The sequence below is a fragment of the Mytilus californianus genome, unplaced genomic scaffold, assembly GCF_021869535.1.
Source record: "Mytilus californianus isolate M0D057914Y unplaced genomic scaffold, xbMytCali1.0.p SCAF_2, whole genome shotgun sequence".
Lineage (NCBI taxonomy): Eukaryota > Metazoa > Mollusca > Bivalvia > Mytilida > Mytilidae > Mytilus > Mytilus californianus.
Window position 1 is genome coordinate 119503662 of NW_026262668.1, and position 22780 is coordinate 119526441.

The 22780-nt window shown below is 32.3% G+C and overlaps 1 protein-coding gene across 1 annotated transcript in view; it reads right to left on the reverse strand.

Annotated features, from left to right (window-relative positions):
* The window catches only part of LOC127728680 (uncharacterized), a 42707-nt gene extending 23760 nt beyond the window's left edge, over positions 1 to 18947 (reverse strand). The window contains exons 1-3 of the mRNA XM_052236286.1: positions 18844 to 18947; positions 13613 to 15133; positions 447 to 769 (exon numbers count right to left, since the gene is read on the reverse strand). Of these exons, the coding sequence (XP_052092246.1) occupies positions 447 to 769; positions 13613 to 15009 (1720 nt within the window). The 5' untranslated portion in view covers positions 15010 to 15133; positions 18844 to 18947. The remainder of the gene's footprint in view (positions 1 to 446; positions 770 to 13612; positions 15134 to 18843) is intronic.
* Between the last annotated feature and the right edge of the window lie 3833 nt (positions 18948 to 22780).

The following is a 22780-nucleotide window of genomic DNA, read 5'->3' on the forward strand; positions in this document are numbered from 1 at the left end:
CATTAGACCGTGTCCATGTTACCATATTCTAGCATTAGACCTTGTCCATGTTACTAGCTGTGATGCAGCCATAAAGTTAAAAAAAAAAAATATTTACATATATATGACTTATTTCGCTATTAACTGACTAAAGATCAATAATAATACATTTCTTTTTCTATATTTTTTTTCAAAAACTAATAAAAGAAGGTTATATCTGTAATATGACACATGTTTGTATAGCATTTGAAAACAGACTTATTTTTCATGTTGCTTGATATAAAGTTATCCCAATCAATGTTATATTTGTAGTTGAACATCACTACTTTTTTAAATGAGCGAATGACAGACATATGGATACACAGATCAGAAAACCCATTTCACCTACTATTGAAGGCAACTAGCATAAAAAAACTCACATTATCTTTTTTCTAATAACACCTGTTTACATTTGCAACTTTACAAACCTGATTTAGTTTTACTAACTGTTGTACTTGAAATATTTCCACTCAGAGAATTTACAGATACAGTATCTGAGAACTGGGATGATGAAATTGAGTAGTTTGTATGAAATGCTGCCATAGCTATCATTTTCCGTTTATGGTTACAAAGTTTTGTCAGATCCTTAGGACAGTCTATGTCTAATGTCCACATCCTAGAAAGAATTCCTACATCAAAATTAAACACTTTGTTGATCAATACAGGACATTCTAATCCACACTTGCATGTACCCTCAGTAGTCAGGTATTTGGCTAAATCCATTGGTGACTTTAATGGTACATTACTAGGACTGAAAATAAAATGTATAGACAAATCTAAAATACTGATATGTGAGTTTTCCATACATGTGTTGGCTACAAAGCTATTTAATAAATGGAATGACACCCTTAAGACCAAATGATATATCATGTTTCAATGAAGGAAACCATTGAATGATAAGGACATAGGGATTCCTAGAGGCCTGAATCACTTATTATTCTATTCAACCCTTGATTGCACAAGAGAAGATAATTTTAGACATCAATGACTTTCAGTTAGGCTTACCATGAAAAAAACACTTAGTCCAAAAGTCAATCCTGTTTACTTAACATATAATCAATCCTTTCATCCCTTTCCATTTGTTATATATGTATTAAAACTTAGTCAACTGTGATCATGGTGATCGTCACGAAAGCCAAATCCTGATTGTACATTTGTGAATTGTCTAAAAATACTATAATAGTAATATAAATTATTTCCATTTTCTTGATCAGTCAGGGGAATTACTGAAATAAGAGATTATAAATCACTCATTTAAGTAGCAAATTAGAAGTTCTGTGATTTTGTAATTTTACCAAAATTTTAAACATACAGGTTTAGATTATATCTAATTATAAGAAAAATTGAAATAAATGAACGTTTTGCTTCTTTTAAGTAGCAAGGTTTATGCCTTTGATGCAATCATTCGTCTGTAAATTCTACATTTGTTGAAAAAAATGCTATAATGAAGGCTTTACATAATGAACCTATACTTTCTAAACAGATTTTCCCCAGCAGTGTGAGTTTTTTCCTGTTAAATTCAAGGTTTCAGCTTTCAGATTATGTAATAAAATTTTACTGTTCACGGTGTTGAAATTACTGGGGGTAATTAAAATAATGATATTTAAAAGAAGTAATTTTTTGGAAGAAAACAGAGGTATGATACTTAAACAACTGATTGTCATGTCATTATCCCAGATTCAGTACAAGGGTATTACCTGATAAACATGATAAACACAGAACTTGGTTCTGATACTTTCAGCAACATAATTAGTTCCTGTATCATCATGATCATGATCATTAGTATTATACATTTAAAGCTACAATAAAATTAAATCACTTAGTCTAGTGATTTATTTGTACATGTACTACTAAAATAGATGATTATTAAAGAAAGACAACTCTAACTTCCAACCTTTCTGGAAAAATGTTACTCGAATCAGTGATTTAAGAAATCACTCATATAAGTAATTCCCCTGACCGTCTTGATGGGGTTTACAGAATAGGGAATATAAAGGCAAAAACAAATAAATGTGGATAGTGTCCACATGTGGACACAGATGATGCCCCCGCTTGCATATCATATAGTTATAAAGGGACATATTTGTTATAAAGGGAGTTTTGTGGTAATAAGCATTGTGTGTAAGTCTCATAACATTTGGTTGAGGCTAACTTAAGTAGAGAACAGAAACTAAAAATTCAGCAATTTTTCTATTTGTAAACACGCATAACTTTAGAACGGTTGTGTGTAAGTTTTATAACATTTGGTTGAGACAAACTAAAAAATTCAGCAATTTTTATGTTTATAAAGGGACATAACTAAAGAATGGTAAAAGTGTCGCCACCAAATTTGGTACTTAATCTGTATTATGTAGTAATAAGCATTGTGTATAAGTTTCATAACATTTGGTTGAGGCAAACTAAAGTTAGAAAACGGAAACAAAAAATTTGTACTTGGTCTTAGTTTTGTGGAAATGAATATTGTGTATAGGTTTCATATAGGTTTCATAATGTTTGATTGGGGCAAACTTAAGTTGCAGAATGAAAACTAAAAATTTTGCAATCTTTCGAATTATAAAGGGGCATAACTCAATAATGGTTAAAGTGACACTACCCAAATTCAACTTGATCTGTGTTTTATCACTGGAAGTCAAAATTAAACATTGCATTGTATAAAGCATTGATTGTAGTTGATTCAACTATAATCATGGACAAAGGAAGATAACTCCAATTTTAAAATAAAATGCTTCGCTGGGGCGCAGCTTGATACGACCGCAGAGGTTGAACCCTAAACAGTTGGGGCAAGTATGGACACAACATTCAAGCTTCATACAGCTCTGAATTTGGATTGTTATTAAATATTTGAAACAGCATAGGTTTCTGACACAGAAAGAATGTGGTCTAAGAACTTGAATTTTTTTAATTTACCTATTATGGTCCAATGTCTAAAATCAAAATACATGGTTAGATTCAGCATATCAAAGAACCCCATATATTCAATTTTTGTTAAAATCAAACAAAGTTTAATTTTGGACCCCAACTTGGACAAACTTGAAAACTGGGCCCATAATCAAAAATCTAAACACATGTTTAGATTCAGCATATCAAAGAACCCCAAGAATTCAATTTTTGCTAAAATCAAACTAAGTTTAATTTTGGACCCTTTGGACCTTAATGTAGACCAATTTAAAAAACGGGACTTAAAATTAAAAATCTAAATACACGGTTAGATTTGGAATATCAAAGAACCCCAATAATTCAATTTTTGATGAAATCAAACAAAGTTTAATTTTGGACCCTTTTGACCTCAATATGAACCAATTTGATAGCGGGACCCACAAATAAAAAATCTAAATTCATGGTTAGATTCAGCATATCAAAGAACCTCATATATTCAATTTTTGTTGAAATCAAACAAAGTTTAATTTTGGACCCCAATTTGGACCAACTTGAAAAATGGGCCCATAATCAAAAATCTAAATACATGTTTAGATTCAGCATATCAAAGAACCCCATATATTCAATTTTTGTTGAAATCAAACAAAGTTTAAATACTGGACCCTATCTTGGACCAACTTGAAAACTGGGCCCATAATCAAAAATCTAAACACATGTTTAGATTCAGCATATCAAAGAACCCCAAGAATTCAATTTTTGTTAAAATCAAACTAAGTTTAATTTTGGACCCTTTGGACCTTAATGTAGACCAATTTAAAAAACGGTACCCAAAATTAAAAATCTAAATACACGGTTAGATTTGGAATATCAAAGAACCCCAATAATTCAATTTTAGATGAAATCAAACAAAGTTTAATTTTGGACCCTTTTGACCTCAATATGAACCAATTTGATAACGGGGTCCACAAATAAAAAATCTAAATACATGGTTAGATTCAGCATATCAAAGAACCCCATATATTCAATTTTTGTTGAAATCAAACAAAGTTTAATTTTGGACCCCAATTTGGACCAACTTGAAAACTGGGCCAAAAATCAAAAATCTAAATACATGTTTAGATTCAGCATATCAAAGAACCTCAAATATTCAATTTTTGCTAAAATCAAACAAAGTTTAATTTTGGACCCTTTGGACCTTAATGTAGACTATTTTGAAAACTGGACCCAAAATTAAAAATCTAAATACACTGTTAGATTCGGCATAACAAATAAATAAATGTGATCAAAGATTTAACAAATCTAATGCGCCATACTGTGCAATTAAAGATTACTTCTTGAAATTTTTCAATATTTGAAATTTGAAAAAAAAATAATATTTGAAGAATAATTCTTTTTAATTTCTGAAATCTGAAATGAGAAAAAATTGACCCCCCACAATTTCTTTTTATCCCCCCCCCCCTTTTTTTCCCCAAAAAAAATTCTTTCCCTCAAGATATGGTGATAATCTCAATTCAAATTTCCAATGGAGTTGGCAACCATAATTACCCATTTAAATTTACCATAGTGCTAACTTAATCTATTTTATAATAGAATTAAAAATATAGTGTCAAATCTTTCATATGGATTTTTTTGTAAAAAAAAATGATGCAACATTTGCAGATATTTTTACTGGTCTTCCTTTATAAATATGCATTTCTTTAAACATAATTTAAAAGCAGTGTAAGGGAAGTAACCAAAACGTTGTATTTGGATTACCTCCCTTACACTGTTTTAAATTATCTTTATTGTTTATTAACCATTACTTTATACATAATTTAAAAGCAGTGTAAGGGGGATAATTTCAATGATGTATTTGATTTATCTCCCTTGCACTGCTTTAAATTATGTTTTGTACTAAAGTATTTGTCCATTAACCAGGACAACCTTGTTTTTCCCCCTTTTTTGCCCCTAATTCCTAAACGGATTGAGCCATAACCCCCCAAAGCAAATCCTAACCATCCCTTTGTGGTATGGAAACTTGAAGTATAATTTTAGAGAGATCCATACAACGTTCCACAGTTATTGTCTGGAAACTAGAAAATGCTTATTTTTGGCCCCTTTTTGGCCCCTAATTCCTTAACTGTTGGTACCATAACCCCAAAATCAATCCCAACCTTCCTTTTGTGGTATTTAACCTTATGGTAAAATTTCAAAAAGATCCATTCACTTAAACTAAAGTTAGAGTGCGAAAACCAATGTGTCTTTGGACGACGACGACGACGACGACGCCGGAGACGACGACGCCAACGTCATACCAATATACGACCACAAATTTTTTTTGCGGTCGTATAATTACTTGACATTAAGAAGAAAATAAAAATTTTGCAATTTTTCCATTTATAAAGGGCCATAACTCTAGAACTGATAAAGTGACGCCACCAAAATTCAAACTTGATCTGTGTTTTGTGGTAATAAGCATTGTGTATAAGTTTCATAACATTTGGTTGAGGCGAACTTAAGTTAGAGAATGGAAACTACAAATTTTGCAATTTTTCCATTTATAAAGGGGCATAACTCTAGAACAGTTAAAGTGATGCCACCAAAATTCAATCTTGATCTGTGTTTTGTGGTAATAAGCATTGTGTATAATTTTCATAACATTTGGTAGAGGCAACTCAAGTTAGAGAACGGAAATCAATTTTGGGACGTACAGACATATGTTCGTACATACGTACAAACAGACAAGGGTAAAACTTAATCATTAATGCCCCCACCGCTAAACATTTAAAGAATACAAAATTGAAGACCCCATTCAGACCCTCTTTTGTTGTCCTGGTCACAAACATGAGTACCTATAAATGTGTTTTTCCAACAATTTAATATTTGAAAGAAAAGGAATTTGCAAGCCTAGCAATTTTGTAAAAGTTGACAGCAGTTTGACAAAGGAAAACTAAACAGTTCAGAAGTATATGGACTTCACAATGAGCAGTCAGGGGACTTATTTAAATGAGTGATTTTCTAAATCACTGATTCAAGTAACATTATGTCCATAAAGGTTGGAAGTAAGAGTTGTCTTTCTTTAATAATCACCTATTTAAGTAGTACAAATTAATCACTAGACTAAGTGATTTAATTTTATTGTAGCTTTAAATATAGAATACTAATGATCCAGGGACTAACTATGTTGCTATAATTATCAGAACCACCATCTGTGTTGATAGGATGACCGGGTCATGTCAGGTGATGACCTTGTACTAAATCTAGGATAATGACATAAAAATCACTTGTTTAAGTATCATACCTCAATTTCCTTCCAAAAAATCACTTCTTTAGGTATCATTATTTTAACAACCCCCACTAATTTCAACACCCCCCAAACAGTGAAATTTTGATCGTGAACAGTAGAATTTTATTACATAATCTATAAGATGAAACCTTGAATTTTACAGGAAAAATACTCCCACTGCTGGGAAAAATCTGTTAAGAAAGTATCAGTTCATTATGTAAAGCCATTTTTATAGCATTTTTTCAACTAAAATAGAATTTGCAGCTAAATGATTGCATCAAAGGCATAAACCTTGCAGCTTAAAGGAAGCAAAAAGTTCATTTTTTTCATTTTTATTAATGAAAAGATATTATCTAAACCTTTGTGTTTAAAATTTTGGTAAAACTACACAAGAGTGGACACACTGAAATGTCTCGCCTGTTTTAGTGTTCATAATTGAATTTATGTTGAAAGTAAAAATAAAATGCTTCGCTGGGCGCAGCTTGATACGACCGCAGAGGTCGAACCCTGAACAGTTGGGGCAAGTATGGACACAACATTCAAGCTTGATACAGCTCTGAATTTGGATTGTGATTAAATATTTGACACAGCATAGGTTCTGACACAGAAAGAATGTGGTCTAAGAACTTCAATTTTTTTAATTTACCTATTATGGTCCAATGTCCAAAATCAAAATACATGGTTAGATTCAGCATATCAAAGAACCCCATATATTCAATTTTTGTTGAAATCAAACAAAGTTTAATTTTGGACCCCAACTTGAACAAACTTGAAAACTGGTCCCATAATCAAAAATCTAAACACATGTTTAGATTCAGCATATCAAAGTACCCCAAGAATTCAATTTTTGTTAAAATCAAACTAAGTTTAATTTTGGACCCTTTGGACCTTAATGTAGACCAATTTAAAAAACGGGACCCAAAATTAAAAATCTAAAAACACGGTTAGATTTGGCATATCAAAGAACCCCAATAATTCAATTTTTGATGAAATCAAACAAAGTTTAATTTTGGACCCTTTTGACCTCAATATGAACCAATTTGATAGCGGGCCCACAAAATAAAAAATCTAAATACATGGTAAGATTCAGCATATCAAAGAACCCCATATATTCAATTTTTGTTGAAATCAAACAAAGTTTAATTTTGGACCCCAATTTGGACCAACTTGAAAACTGGGCCAAAAATCTAAAATCTAAATACATGTTTAGATTCAGCATATCAAAGAACCCCATATATTCAATTTTTGTTGAAATCAAACAAAGTTTAATTTTGGACCCCAACTTGGACCAACTTGAAAACTGGTCCCATAATAAAAAATCTAAACACATGTTTAGATTCAGCATATCAAAGAACACCAAAAATTCAATTTTTGTTAAAATCAAACTAAGTTTAATTTTGGACCCTTTGGACCTTAATGTAGACCAATTTAAAAAACGGGACCCAAAATTAAAAATCTAAATACACGGTTAGATTTGGCATATCAAAGAACCCCAATAATTAAATTTTTGATGAAATCAAACAAAGTTTAATTTTGGACCCTTTTGACCTCAATATGAACCAATTTGATAGCGGGCCAACAAATAAAAAATCTAAATACATGGTAAGATTCAGCATATCAAAGAACCCCATATATTCAATTTTTGTTGAAATGAAACAAAGTTTAATTTTGGACCCCAATTTGGACCAACTTGAAAACTGGGCCAAAAATCTAAAATCTAAATACATGTTTAGATTCAGCATATCAAAGAACCCCATATATTCAATTTTTGTTGAAATCAAACAAAGTTTAATTTTGGACCCCAACTTGGACCAACTTGAAAACTGGTCCCATAATAAAAAATCTAAACACATGTTTAGATTCAGCATATCAAAGAACACCAAAAATTCAATTTTTGTTAAAATCAAACTAAGTTTAATTTTGGACCCTTTGGACCTTAATGTAGACCAATTTAAAAAACGGGACCCAAAATTAAAAATCTAAATACACGGTTAGATTTGGCATATCAAAGAACCCCAATAATTAAATTTTTGATGAAATCAAACAAAGTTTAATTTTGGACCCTTTTGACCTCAATATGAACCAATTTGATAGCGGGCCCACAAATAAAAAATCTAAATACATGGTAAGATTCAGCATATCAAAGAACCCCATATATTCAATTTTTGTTGAAATGAAACAAAGTTTAATTTTGGACCCCAATTTGGACCAACTTGAAAACTGGGCCAAAAATCTAAAATCTAAATACATGTTTAGATTCAGCATATCAAAGAACCCCATATATTCAATTTTTGTTGAAATCAAACAAAGTTTAATTTTGGACCCCAACTTGAACCAACTTGAAAACTGGGCCCATAATAAAAAATCAAAACACATGTTTAGATTCAGCATATCAAAGAACCCCAAGAATTCAATTTTTGTTAAAATCAAACTAAGTTTAATTTTGGACCCTTTGGACCTTAATGTAGACCAATTTAAAAACGGGACCCAAAATTAAAAATCTAAATACACGGTTAGATTCGGCATATCAAAGAACCCCAATAATTCAATTTTTGATGAAATCAAACAAAGTTTAATTTTGGACCCTTTTGACCTCAATATGAACCAGTTTGATAGCGGGTCCACAAATAAAAAATCTAAATACATGGTTAGATTCAGCATATCAAAGAACCCCAAGAATTCAATTTTTGATGAAATCAAACAAAGTTTAATTTTGGACCCTTTTGACCTCAATGTGGACAAAGTTGATAACGGGGCCCAAAAATCAAAAATCTAAATACATGGTTAGATTCAGCATATCAAAGAACCCCATATATTCAATTTTTGTTGAAATCAAACAAAGTTTAATTTTGGACCCCGATTTGGACCAACTTGAAAACTGGGCCCATAATCAAAAATCTAAATACATGTTTAGATTAAGCATATCAAAGTACCCTAAAAATTCAATTTTTGTTAAAATCAAACTAAGTTTAATTTTGGACCCTTTTGACCTTAATGTAGACCAATTTGAAAACGGAACCAAAAATTAAGAATCTAAATACACGGTTAGATTCAGCATATTAAAGAACCCCAAGAATTCAAGAATAAAACCCCATTGAAATTGATCAAGAAATAAGCAATTTATATGAAGTATCTTCTTTTGCACAATACTGTGCAATTGAATATTTCTTGCTATTGTGCAATACTGTACAATTGACAATTTCTTGCTATTGCGCAATACTGTGCTATTGGATATTTCTTGCTATTGCGCAATACTGTGCAATTGAAGATTTCTTGCTATTGCGCAATACTGTGCAATTGAAGATTTCTTGCAATTGTGCAATACTGTGCAATTGAAAATTTCTTGCTATTGCACAATACTTATTAAATAATAATTTACACATCCTGTTTGGTGTGTATCTCCTACCATATCATTATTATTTGCTTTTAAATATTAATCAGAAATAACCAACTTAAAATGGAAAATTTTAAAAGAAAAAAAAAGGAAAAAAAGAAAAAAAAAGAAAAAAAAAAAATTCCCCCCCCAAATTTTTTGAACCCCCTTATGATTCATCACCCCCAAACTCAATCCCAGCTTTCCCTTTGTGGTATGGTACCTTGCAGTACAATTTCAGAGAGATCCATACACTTGAACACAAGTTATTGTCTGGAAACTAGAAAAATGCTTATTTTTGGCCCCTTTTTGGCCCCCAATTCCTAAACGTTTCGGGCAATTACCCCCAAACTCAATTCCAGCTTTCCCTTTGTGATATGGAACCTTGTAGTACAATTTCAGAAATATCCAAACACTTACACACAAGTTATTGTCATGAAACTAGAAAAATGCTTGTTTTTTTGCCCCTTTTTTGGCCCCTAATTCCTAAAATTTTGAGGCAATTACCCCCAAAATCAATTACAGCCTTCCCTTTGTGATATGGAACCTTGTGGTACAATGTCAGAGAGATCCATACACTTACACACAAGTTATTGTCTGGAAGTTACAAAAATGCTTATTTTTGGCCCCTTTTTGGCCCCTAATTCCTTAACTGTTGGTACCATAACCCCCAAAATCAATCCCCACCTTCCTTTCGTGGTATTGAACCTTATGGTAAAATTTCATGGAGATCCATTCACTTAAACTAAAGTTAGAGTGCGAAAACCAATGTGTCTTCGGACGACGCCGGACGACGCCAGACGACGACGACGACGACGACGACGACGACGACGACGACGCCAACGTCATACCAATATACGACCAAAAAATTTTCAATTTTTGCGGTCGTATAAAAATAAGTTTATATAAGCTTTACATTAAATTAACATTTTAATGATGAATGAACATGAAGTCCTTACAATCATTCCATACACCACATATAGTTGACCTATAACTTATAGTATCTGAGAAGAGGACCAAACAAGAGCAACTTAACATTGACCAATGAACCATGAAAATGAGGTCAAGGACAAATGACACCTGCCAGACAGACATGTACACCTTACAATCATTCCATACACCAAATATAGTTGACCTATTGCTTATAGTATTAGAAAAACAGACCAAAACACAAAAACTTAACATTGACCAATGAACCATGAAAATGAGGTCAAGGACAAATGACATCTGCCAGTCAGACATGTACACCTTACAATCATTCCATACACCAAATATAGTTGACCTATTGCTTATAGTATTAGAAAAACAGACCAAAACACAAAAACTTAACATTGACCAATGAACCATGAAAATAGGTCAAGGACAAATGACACCTGCCAGACAGACATGTATACCTTACAATCATTTCATACACCAAATATAGCTGACCAATGGCTTATAGTATTAGAAAAACAGACCAAAACACAAAAACTTAACATTGACCAATGACCCGTGAAAATGAGGTCAAGGTCAGATGAAACCTGCCAGACTGACATGTATCCCTTATAATCATTCCATTCACCACATATAGCTGACCTACTGCTTGTAGTATCTGAGAAACGGACCTAATCACGTAACTTTAACCTGGATCACTGATCCATGATATGAGGCTGAGGTCAGGTGAACCCTGTCTGATGGACATGTAGACGTTGCAAGGAACCCATATACCAAATATAGTTATCCTATTACTCATAATAAGTGAGAAATTTACATAACAAAAAAACTAAACTTTTTTTTTCAAGCAGTCGCTGAACCATGAAAATAAGGTCAAGGACATTGGACATATGACAGACGGAAAGTTCGTAACATAAGGTATCTGCATACAAAGTATGAAGCATCCAGGTCTTCTACCTTCTGAAATATAAAGCTTTATACAAATAGTTTACGCCGCCGCCGGATGGTAATACCTATGTCTCACTTTCTGCAACTTTCGTCGCAGGCGAGACAAAAATCACAATTTGTGACAAAACTTCGAATTTGCTACTTAAATAAGTGATTAAAAATCACTTATTTCAATAAGTCCCCTAACTGATGAGTTCATTAAAGTCCCCCCAATTAAATCCCTGTGGACCTTTACATTCATTACATGACAAAAGATAAATATAACACAACTTGTTTAATCCATAAGAAATCTTTGAAATGGTTATAATTAATCCTGGTAATGCTTAAAGATCATGAATATTTGTCATCACAACTACTTTACTCTCAGTTCCAACATGTGTTTCTTTGAACAAATCTCAGGTTAAATGTAACATTTCAAAGAAAGTATGCAGCTCTTTTATGGTGAGTTGACAGAACATGCAGAACATATGTTACAATACATCTTGGGTTATGTAAATAAGAAAAATAGATTAAACTATTGATTTCTAATTTTTATGTTTGTTGATGTTTACACCGACATGACTGAAAAGGCAATTTAACAATGTTTCTAATCTACAAATGACGGAGCAGTCTGCTGTGAAAATCAAATTGAAAAAAAAACATAGTTTTATATGAAATATATATAGAAAATAAATGTGATGATTGTACAATGTTGTAGGTGAGGAACATTTATTCCATAACACTGTACTACTTTTTCTTTTATCTATGTAGACTGCCTTTTGTTAGTCAGATGGGAAGTGCTGAACTATTTATGAGGTTGAGGCTATTCAATAACTTTTGTTATCCTTACATGCCTGATGACTAAATTTTACCAAAACATTGTTTGCAAGGTTCTCTCTACTTGCATGACTTGTCCTTGTTGTCTTTGATAGATAAACACATTCAGTAGTTTGAACAGAATGAATTAGTAAACTCAGATAAATAACATAGCAAACACTCATATACATGATATATATAAATGAAGAATGTGTCCATGGGACACAGATGTCCCCACTTGTAAATATACTGCAAATTTCACAATTTTTCAATTTACATTACAAAGGAAGATTACTCAAGAACCATAAAAATGATGCAACCCTTATTCGAACTTGATCTGTGTTTGGTGGTAATAAGCATTGTGCATAAGTTTCATAACATTTGGTTGAGGCAAACTAAAGTTAGAGTCAAAAACAGCAAATTTAACCACTTTTACATTTAAAAAAGTGAATGGTGAAAGTGACACCACCCAAATTCAAACTTGTTCTGAGTTTGGTGGTAATAAGCATTGTGTATAAGTTTCAGTACATTTGGTTGAGGCAAAATAAAGTTAAATTGTGGAAACTGCAAATTTGCCTACTTTTTCACTCATAAAGGGAAATAACTCCAGAACAGTGAAAGTGACGTCACCCTTATTCATACTAAATCTGTCATTAGTGGTAATATAAATAAGCATTGCGTAGAAGCTTCATAACATTTGGTTGAGGCAAACTAAATTTAGAGAACCGAAACTAATTTTGGGACGTATGGACGGACAGACATACAAAGGTAAAACTTAATGCTCCATCTGCCGTGGCAGTGGCATAAAAATACCAAATCAAGCAAATAACAGTCACATCAATTTCAATATGTAAAAATCTAGCTCTGAATAATTTTTTTTTTAAATTACGCATTGAAATAGTATGAGGCTATGAAATATATAGAAAATAAATGTGATGATTGTACAATGTTGTAGGTGAGGAACATTTATTCCATAACACTGTACTACTTTTTCTTTTATCTATGTAGACTGCCTTTTGTTAGTCAGATGGGAAGTGCTGAACTATTTATGAGGTGGAGGCTATTCAATAACTTTTGTGATCCTGACATGCCTGATGACTAAATTTTACCAAAACATTGTTTGCAAGGTTCTCTCTACTTGCATGACTTGTCCTTGTTGTCTTTGATAGATAAACACATTCAGTAGTTTGAACAGAATGAATTAGTAAACTCAGATAAATAACATAGCAATCACTCATATACATGATATATATAAATGAAGAATGTGTGTATGGGACATAATTTTTTTTTTAAATTACGCGTTGAAATAGTATGAGGCTATTATATCATATCTATAAGCTGTGTAAGAAGAAGACACATTTGATTATACATGCTCCATGATCATACATGTAACAATATCTTACCTGTAATAAATGATAGAATTATCCACTACAACACGACTCCAACCAAATGGCACAACTACTGTTCTTGAGTCTTCAAGTAGTTTTGACCTATCTTTGGAAACATTTGATACAGATGGAGATATTTGCAGTGTCACTGGTGTTAAATCAGTTCGACTAACTGTTGTTGTTATTGTAGGTGTTGTTATGGTTACTTCAGTACAGCAATGAACTACTAATGGATCCTGGGATACTGATTTATCTGGGTTTAAAACTTTCTGATCACCATATATGTTTATCAAATGCGATTGATTTGACATAGTCGTCATAACTGATGTTGTGACAGGACTTGTTGAAATACTGGTTGGTAAAAACATTTGACCACTCGTACTATTTTGTCCACCATATGGAGATACTAAATGACTAAATGAGGGTAAAGTCTGTCCTTGTAAAACATTTGCAACTGAAGGTAAAATCTGACTTCCTGATGATGTCATTATGTGATTAATTGGTGGGAGCATCTGATTAGCTGGTACTCCGAGAACATTACTTACTCCTGCAATATAATTAGTATTCAGATTCATACGAGGAGCAGCCATCACCTGGGGCATTACTTCTTGTCCTATAACATGTCCTGAAGGAAGTCTGTTTGGAATTTGACAAGTACTGAACATTTGTTGTGGTGTTTGTTGTGTATTCGTCATGTTTGTGAACAACTGATGTGAAGGTGCTTGTCCACTAAAAACCTGTTGTTGTTGAATTGCCTGATTAAAAAACTGTTGTGAATGCTGCGGATGTGTGAAAAACTGAGCAGATGGTTGATTATTGATGAACACCTGTTGTGGGGAATTTTGATTTGTTGTAAACATCTGTTGCTGTGGTGACTGCTGTTGTGTTTGAAAAAATTGAGGGGAATGTTGGCTTGGAGAGAAAACTTGTTGCTGTGGTGATGTTTGGTTGCCAGGGATTATTTGAGATGAAGTTCCTATTAATGCTTGTTGATTGGTTGGTTGTTGTTGGTACTGCTGGGGAAGTAAGAAATGACCAAAACTTGGCAGTGTATTATTATTTTGATGTGTTCCTGTCCAATTTTCCATTCCTCCTTTGTTAACATTCTGAACCAACCCCACTTGTGATTGTTGATTAAGATTTGCAATAAAGGACCCCATGGAAGGAAGGGGAGCAGATGCATTTGAGTTTCCTAGTGATAGAAAGCCACTGACTGGGATACCCGATTGTATATTAGTCATCACTGTTCCCTGTCCCTGTGGCATCACATTGTAACCAGGCACAAATGTATTCATAGGAGGTCCAAGTATGTTTTGCATTTGTGGTATCCTTGGAAACTGGTACCCTATATCTGGCAGACCAGGAACATTGTGCTGGATCCCCTGTGCACTATTCTGCTGATTAGGATCCATTCTATGACAGCTTATCCCATATCAATAAAGTAGTCCATGATTAACTTATACATGTAGATATTAAAGATGTTCCTCATTTAATCCATAGATAAATCAATTCACAAATGCAATGCTTATTGCTTGACTGAAATGAAAATATAAAAAAATTAATATTAGAAAAAAACGACACTTTTGCCTTTCAAACTTCTACTACGACTACTTCTGACATGTACTTTGTAAGTAAATAGCCACAATGTACACAGTACAGACAATATCTGAAAGATACATTAAAATAAAAATCTAATAACTTTGTTTTTTAAAGTTATCTACATGTTTATCTAAATGAATACAAATAGTGAAACTTCTACTTCATAATGGCTAAATTCTGATAAAATTTGCTATGGATTTGATTGACGGCTGTTAAATGTCAAGTGGCAAGTATAATATACATGCATCTGCAGGACATGTTAAATTTATATAAATATAAAGTTATAAAACCTGCTTTGAACTAGATATACATGCTGAACGAGCTTTATATTAATTCATCATATAAATTCTGCAGGTAGACATGTCACCCACCAGGACCTGTTATTCTGATCAGTCTTTGTCCTTTTCCTAAATGATTAGCAACAAAGCAGCAAATTCCATTTGTCAATTATTTGGTTTGACCCACAATTGAAACTACATTGTGCAACAAATTTGCCAAGAAATGTGGCCACAGACCACAATTAAATTACTCTATTAGTTTTTATATCATTTTGTCTCATTAAAAAATTGTAACTGGTCTTTTTGTCAAATCTTTTGTGTGTGTAATGTACAGTGCTAGTCCAAAAATATATCCAACATTCAGAAAGATTGCACTTTTACATCTTACAAATTTAGCCAATACACATGCATACCAAAGATACCCCTATGGACAAGTCAAGAGATGTTCCGAAAACTGTAAATATTACCTTTTTGCCCCTGGCCTAATCACTCTTTCCATATCAAAATCAGTTAAAATACAACATCCAAAAATTTATTTCAGCTCTCTTCTTTCATTTCCACCCCATAAAAACTAAGAAATGTATGAGATGGGGAAAGAAAAAAAAATAAATAAAAAATACACTTTAATTAAAGGGAACTATATTCGTGGACAACGAAAAGCAGGGTCATTAATTGTGGTCTCGGGCCATGTGTCTTTAGACCTGTCTTAAAGACAAAAATAATGACTTAGAAAGGTCTTCAGACACAAATTTGTCAAAAGATATTGATAATTATTTGCAATGTTACAATTTTTTTCTGTCTATAATGTCATATATTTCAAGATAATAGGCAATCATGCCATAATTAGTCAAATATTTTTATTTAAGGGTTAAAACTCCTATAACATGTATAAAGACATGAAAGAGTTGTCAGATAATTTGGTAGAAATAGAAACTAATTAGAACTTGACATTCTGTGCATTATTGCAAGTGTCAGATTATCTCAATTTACATACTGTTATTATGGTATTCACAATATAAGACAATTACTTTCCTCTGCATTTTCTATTTTTACTCATGGCAGCCATGTTGGTTGGTTGGCAGGGATAAAAAACATAAGTGTTATTCTAAATTCGCTATGGACTGTACTGAACAAAATTAAGTCCAGTAGTTTATATAAAGAAGATTTTTTTTTAAAGATTGCAACTACAGTCATAACTTTTTAATGACTGACGAGGAGAGCCAAATGATGGCAATTGCTCAAATAACAGCAAAAACATTTTTATGTATTTTACCTATTTAGTAATTAAAATCATTGAGTGTTTTATTTGCAAGTTCCATGAAGATCAAATTGGGTATTTACTTCAAAATCAGGATTAAATTTTTTTCAGAAAACGTTCTGAGCCAGCATCATGAACCATGAAAATGTTCTTTGAGAATCAGGTGTTGCAACTATCTTCCAGTGCACGTTTGTTTAAATTCTTTAATCACAGTTTTCCCTCGCACTTATTCTGTGCAGTGGTTGGTCTCATAGTTAAGGTCACTGCGTACCGGAAAATATCGACAAATTAGTGTACGGGAAGACAATAATTCCATAGTAGTACATTTATGAAGATTTTGATATTATAAAGGAATTTCTATTACAAGAAAGTTCATGTTATTTGTACACTTGTTTTGCAGTAAAACTTAGCCATTCCAGTATATATAGCATATTTAACTTTTTTTTTAAATTTGAAGTTTCTAATGACTTTAAATTATGTTATTTGAAATATACATGCAAATAAATTGCTTCGCCGAGCGCAGCTGGATACGACCGCAGAGGTCCAACCCTGAACAGTTGGGGCAAAAATGGATGCAATATTCGCGCTTGATACAGGTCTGAATTTGGATTGTTATTAAATATTTGACACATAAAAGGTTTCTGACACAGAATAACTGTAGTCAAAGAACTTAGAATTGGTTATATGATTTGAATTTATATTCAATTTTTTGCTGTTGTGCAATACACTTTGCTGTTGCGAATTGAAACCCCCCTTCCCACACACACACACACACACTTTTTTTTTGCAAAAATAATATTTGAAGAATTTTTCTTTTTAATTTCTGAAATCTGTAATGAGAAAAACTTAAAATATGGTGTCAAATCTTTCATATGGATTTTTTTGTAAAAAAAAAAAGATGCAACATTTGCAGATATTTTTACTGGTCTTCCTTTATAAATATGCATTTCTTTAAACATAATTTAAAAGCAGTGTAAGGGAGGTAATCAAAATGTTGTATTTGGATTACCTCCCTTACACTGCTTTTAAATTGTCTTAATTGTTCATTAACCATTACTTTATACATAATTTAAAAGCAGTGTAAGGGAGGTAATTCAAATGATGTACCACTGAATTACAGGCTCCACACTATAGTGACAGGCAAATACAGAATATGGTGGGATTTATCTAGTCCAGATAATCATGCCGTCTGCTGTGGGTATTTTTTTATTTCGACTTTTTGTCATACCACATTAGAAGACGTCAAAGCAAAAATTTAAAATAGCCTTCCTAGACGTCATAATTATTTGGACTAGGATTTATCATGTTTTACATATATAATATGTTTCTTGTAATAAGTCTTACTGATTTAGTCTCCATTTTACCTATACTTTATACACAGTGATATATACATGTATGAGAACCTTTTCCAGTTATAGATCAGAAGTGAAGTTGATCCCATTGAATACACCTTGTCACTATTTAGAAATCTGCCCTGGTTTACCTGAAAATCTGCCCCTCTTGAACTTTTGACGTCGTACAACAATCACTTTTCCATTGTGGTGTCAGATATTTATTTTTGTCAGGTTAAAATTTTACAGGAACCATTGTGATGTCCAGTCAGTGTGTCCAGTAATGGCAGACAAATAACAATAAGGTGTATAAAAGCCAGAATTGGTATCTTCAATGTGCACATACAGGTCAATTTTAACAAAACAGAAATTTCAAATTGTTCAAAACTTATTGAAATATCCATGATAGTTGTAAACAAATGTTTAGGACTTAGCTGTGGATCCAAAGTTATTTTAATGTCAATTTATTTTAGGCCCAAGTATTCACGTTTGTCTTAAACACGACAGACAGACAGTTTGCTGCTCTTACTGGTGCCAGATGAGGTTGTTTATATTCAAACGAACTTAACTAGTATGTATGCTACAAACTCGTTTGGCTTCTGTGACTTTTATTACTTAAGTAAGCTGTCAAAACTGTTTGTTTACTAAAAAGTATGCATTTATAAAAATGCACAAACACCACTGACACTGTCCCAAACGCGACAGGTGTCAATTCGCCCAAAATCTGACAGAATATTTTAGATTACTTTTGTGCAATCTCTTTTTTGTGGTCAAGTTTACCTTTTCTATTAATTGTTTGCAATAAATTGAAGTGTCGTCGTCATTTTCAAATTTGTAAACAAACTTGCACTCTTTTGAGGTTTATAAAATTTGCATTTTAGAAAATGGCTGACGGTATAATGCGCATGCCCACTTGCACACAATACACATATTTTTCTAATACACATAATATTAAACAAAGTACTGCCGTACTGTATACATACGCAGGCGTTCCAATTTAAAAAAATCGTTTTCGTATAGCAAACAAAAATATAAAAATATTTTTTAATTGAAATAAGGAGAAAATAGTGGATGAAAATACAGAAAAAAGACATAAAATACAATTGTATATTATTTCTGGTTGCAGCCGGCACAGGGACTCCGACGGTCAGCAGATTTTAAAACAAATTTGATCAATGTTTTTTTATTTTTTTTAGTATTTCCTGACTATTTGTATTACTTTATTTTTAACGTATTTAACGATGGCATCAATATTTCTTTGTTTCTAGCATATGTTACCTGTTCAGTCACATTTTCCGAAGTTCAGTTTCCGATGATATCATCGGATAGACAGACATAGACAACTTTATTTTAATTCGGCATAGCATAACATGCATAATTACATATAAACATAAGCTACCGATTGAAAACGTTAGATACACAAACAAATAGAACAAAGCAATGACCAAGCACATAAAAAAATACAACTGAATAAAGCTGTGCAGCACCCAAACTTTCAGATTTCAGCGGCTAGCAATCATATAAAAATTTATAAATTTATTCAAAATTTTAAATTGAACTGTTTGACAAAAAGCAATCACCTGCTCATGCGGCAAGCGTCTCTATATGCCACCTGACTGCATGCCAGCAGCGGCAAAATCGAAAAAGTTCAAGTTGAAAATAAGAGCTAGATAGCAAACATATACGCTAAAAAGTTGATTTAACTTAGTAAATAAACAAGGAAGCAGCATACATGTAAAAATAAACAAATTAAAAAAAATAATTGCAGAGCTGACAGCAAAGAGAAGCAACATTTCAAACTATTCCAAGACTGAATCAAATTTTTAAAAACGCTAAAAACTCGTAAAATGGTCCGCAAGACTGTTCCGCAGTGTAGCTTGTAGATGTTTTTACCCCGTGAACATCTGATATATTACTGAATCTAAAAGAGTATTTTGTAGATGTAACCCAGAAGACTGTTCAAACACGAAGGAGAGACATAATTTATGATAATTTATATCGTAAAAGTCAGTTCTAGTGTAAACAATATTTTATTTAGAAACAGATAAATAAATACGTACATCAATACAATACATGGATTGGAAAACAAGTGACAAGTCACTTATACAAATTCCTCTCCTTTTGAACGACAAAATTAATTACAATGGACAGAAAATGTACAATCATATAACATAATATCATAGAAAAAAAAAATCAACTGTAATGGAAATTAACATATAATGCAGATAGTATTTTTTAATATTGGGTGACATGTTGTTGAGCCAACAAGAATTATTTTGTGAATCTCTTAGTTTTCAATATATAGTCTTGAACAATAAGAAAGTTGTTTTTATTGTCTATATCTGTAATGTTCGGTCACCATAAAAGTAACGTATCTATGTTAAGTGTACCAACTAGGTTAACAAAAAGGGCTTCACGAGTTCGATGATAAAGGGGACAGTTTAGAAGGAAGTGTTCCGAGGTTCTAGAACCATGCATACACGACGGTCCTGATTCTGAACACCCGAAGAGTTGACTCTGACACCTCAAGTAGCCTTATCCACAAGTTGTAAATATAATCATACACAAATCGGAGTACTCTTTCTTGCGCTCTGTCTAATTTTGTGTTATAATTTTTTTCAGTGCAAAAATGCCGCCAAGCCAAAGGGTAGAAATTAAAATTACTCATAATAAAAGTATGAAATATAGTGACTTTATTTAATTTGGAAAGAAAAGGTCCTACCGTGACGTTTCAAAACACAAAGCTGCTGATCGAGATGCCTTTCTTCACAAATTACTAATATCAGTGACATATGATACAATTTTCGTTCATGTTGGCCAATTTCAGTTATGTATTAAATCAGATACACTGCTACCTGGTATTGTGATATCTGATGCAAGCATATCGTGCATGTCCTCTTTGCACTTAATTGTTCCAATCTGTTTATATTTTCTAATTTATTTGGTTCCCAACTAAAAATTGAAAATAAAAATATAAAATGTTATTGTTAAGCCGGTTCCTTGTCTAATATATGGTAAAGATCGATTTGCGTTTGCTGCTGTATATAGGCCCACGTTTCGAACCAAGCTGAAGGAAGAACAAAAGATTGCTAACGCAAATTTGCAGATCTAACATTGTTGGGCTAGTAAATTTGAGACGAATTACATGTATATATATAGTATGGTGTTAGTCCTGTATACCAGATGCTGTATCCCAGATGCTCAAGCTTTGAAGTTGAAGATGAATTACATTTTCTTCTTAATTGTACCTCATTAAATAATGAGAGAAGTAAATTAATACTTTGTGCTAGGAAATATTGTGCTAATTTTGATATGTTGACAATTAAAGATCAGTTTATTTGGTTAATGAGTAATGAAAACAAGGATATCTTGTATGAAATGTGTGCTTTCATAAAACAGAATGAAAAATACTCATAATTCATACCATTGTTTGTGTTTTTTGTGTATTTTCTTTTTTCTCTCAGAGCATTGGGACAAGTTGTGCTAGAGGCTGCATCCAAATCCAAATATTTTTACACAGAAATTTTACACAATATATTACTATGTCCTTTAAGCACCTGCCCTTGGTGGCTCCTGCATTTGGATAACTACATATTAATCTTATTTATGTGCATTAGCCACAAGGAGGACTATTATATAGTAATTCTTTTTGAGTATTAGTTTATGCTTGTGTTGTAAAGTGTTTAAGTGTCATATTTCTGTGTATTGGCTTGAGTGTCCTTTAAGCACCTGCCCCTGGTGACTCCTGCATATGAACAACAATACTATTTGTTCATAGGCATCAGCCACGAGGAAGGACTTGACTCAAAAGCTTTTTTTTTTATAATGGATGTGATGCTGCTTCTGGTGCGTGTTCAATAAACACTTAACATACTGGTTTACGTGACTACATGTATTATTAACTCAATTTATATTTCATGTTTTTTTTCAGTTGTATTTCTTTTTTTTATTTTCTTGTGTATTGTCTATTGCAATTGTGTGATATTAAAAAATCAATGTACTGACTATGCCTATAATGGGTCCTCTATTGGAAATAAAATTTATCTTCTTTATCTTCTTTGTCTTCTTTTATATACAGATCTCAATCGACTGACTATTATCACCATAGACTACAGCACTGCTTGGTCTATAGGGAGAAGAGAATCACTCGGGGAAGATTTTGAATTAGAAAATTAAAAACGTTGGCACCAAATAGGATCAATGAAAAGGTGTAGTTCTAATCGCACAGTTCTATTCATTTGGATTGTATAACTAAGCAGTCTCTGTTGTAATTCCTTTACCTTCAACAACTTAAATTTTTTTGAATTATACCTGTTCAAATCGTACAGTGCTATATATAGCTATTAATTGGGAATGTATATCTACGAAATGTCTGTTGTAATAACTTAACTTTCGTCACCTGTGCAACTTTAGAATTGTATTAGCTCATATCGCATGCTCCTATTGTTTTGGGATGCATATTTATATGCAGTCTCTGTTTCAAATACTTACCTGCGTCAACTTTGAAATTTTAGAATTATACAAGTAAGCGTTGAACTCGGTTTTTAATTCAGTGTATAAAGTTAAAGATTATTTTTAGTTCAATCAGAATGGATTGATATGGTCCATTTAACATCATCATTATCATACTGTAAAGGATATCTGGTATCCGAAATATTTGTAGATACTTAAATATGTATTGTTTCCTATTTTAACATTGGTGTTGTTTTGTACACTT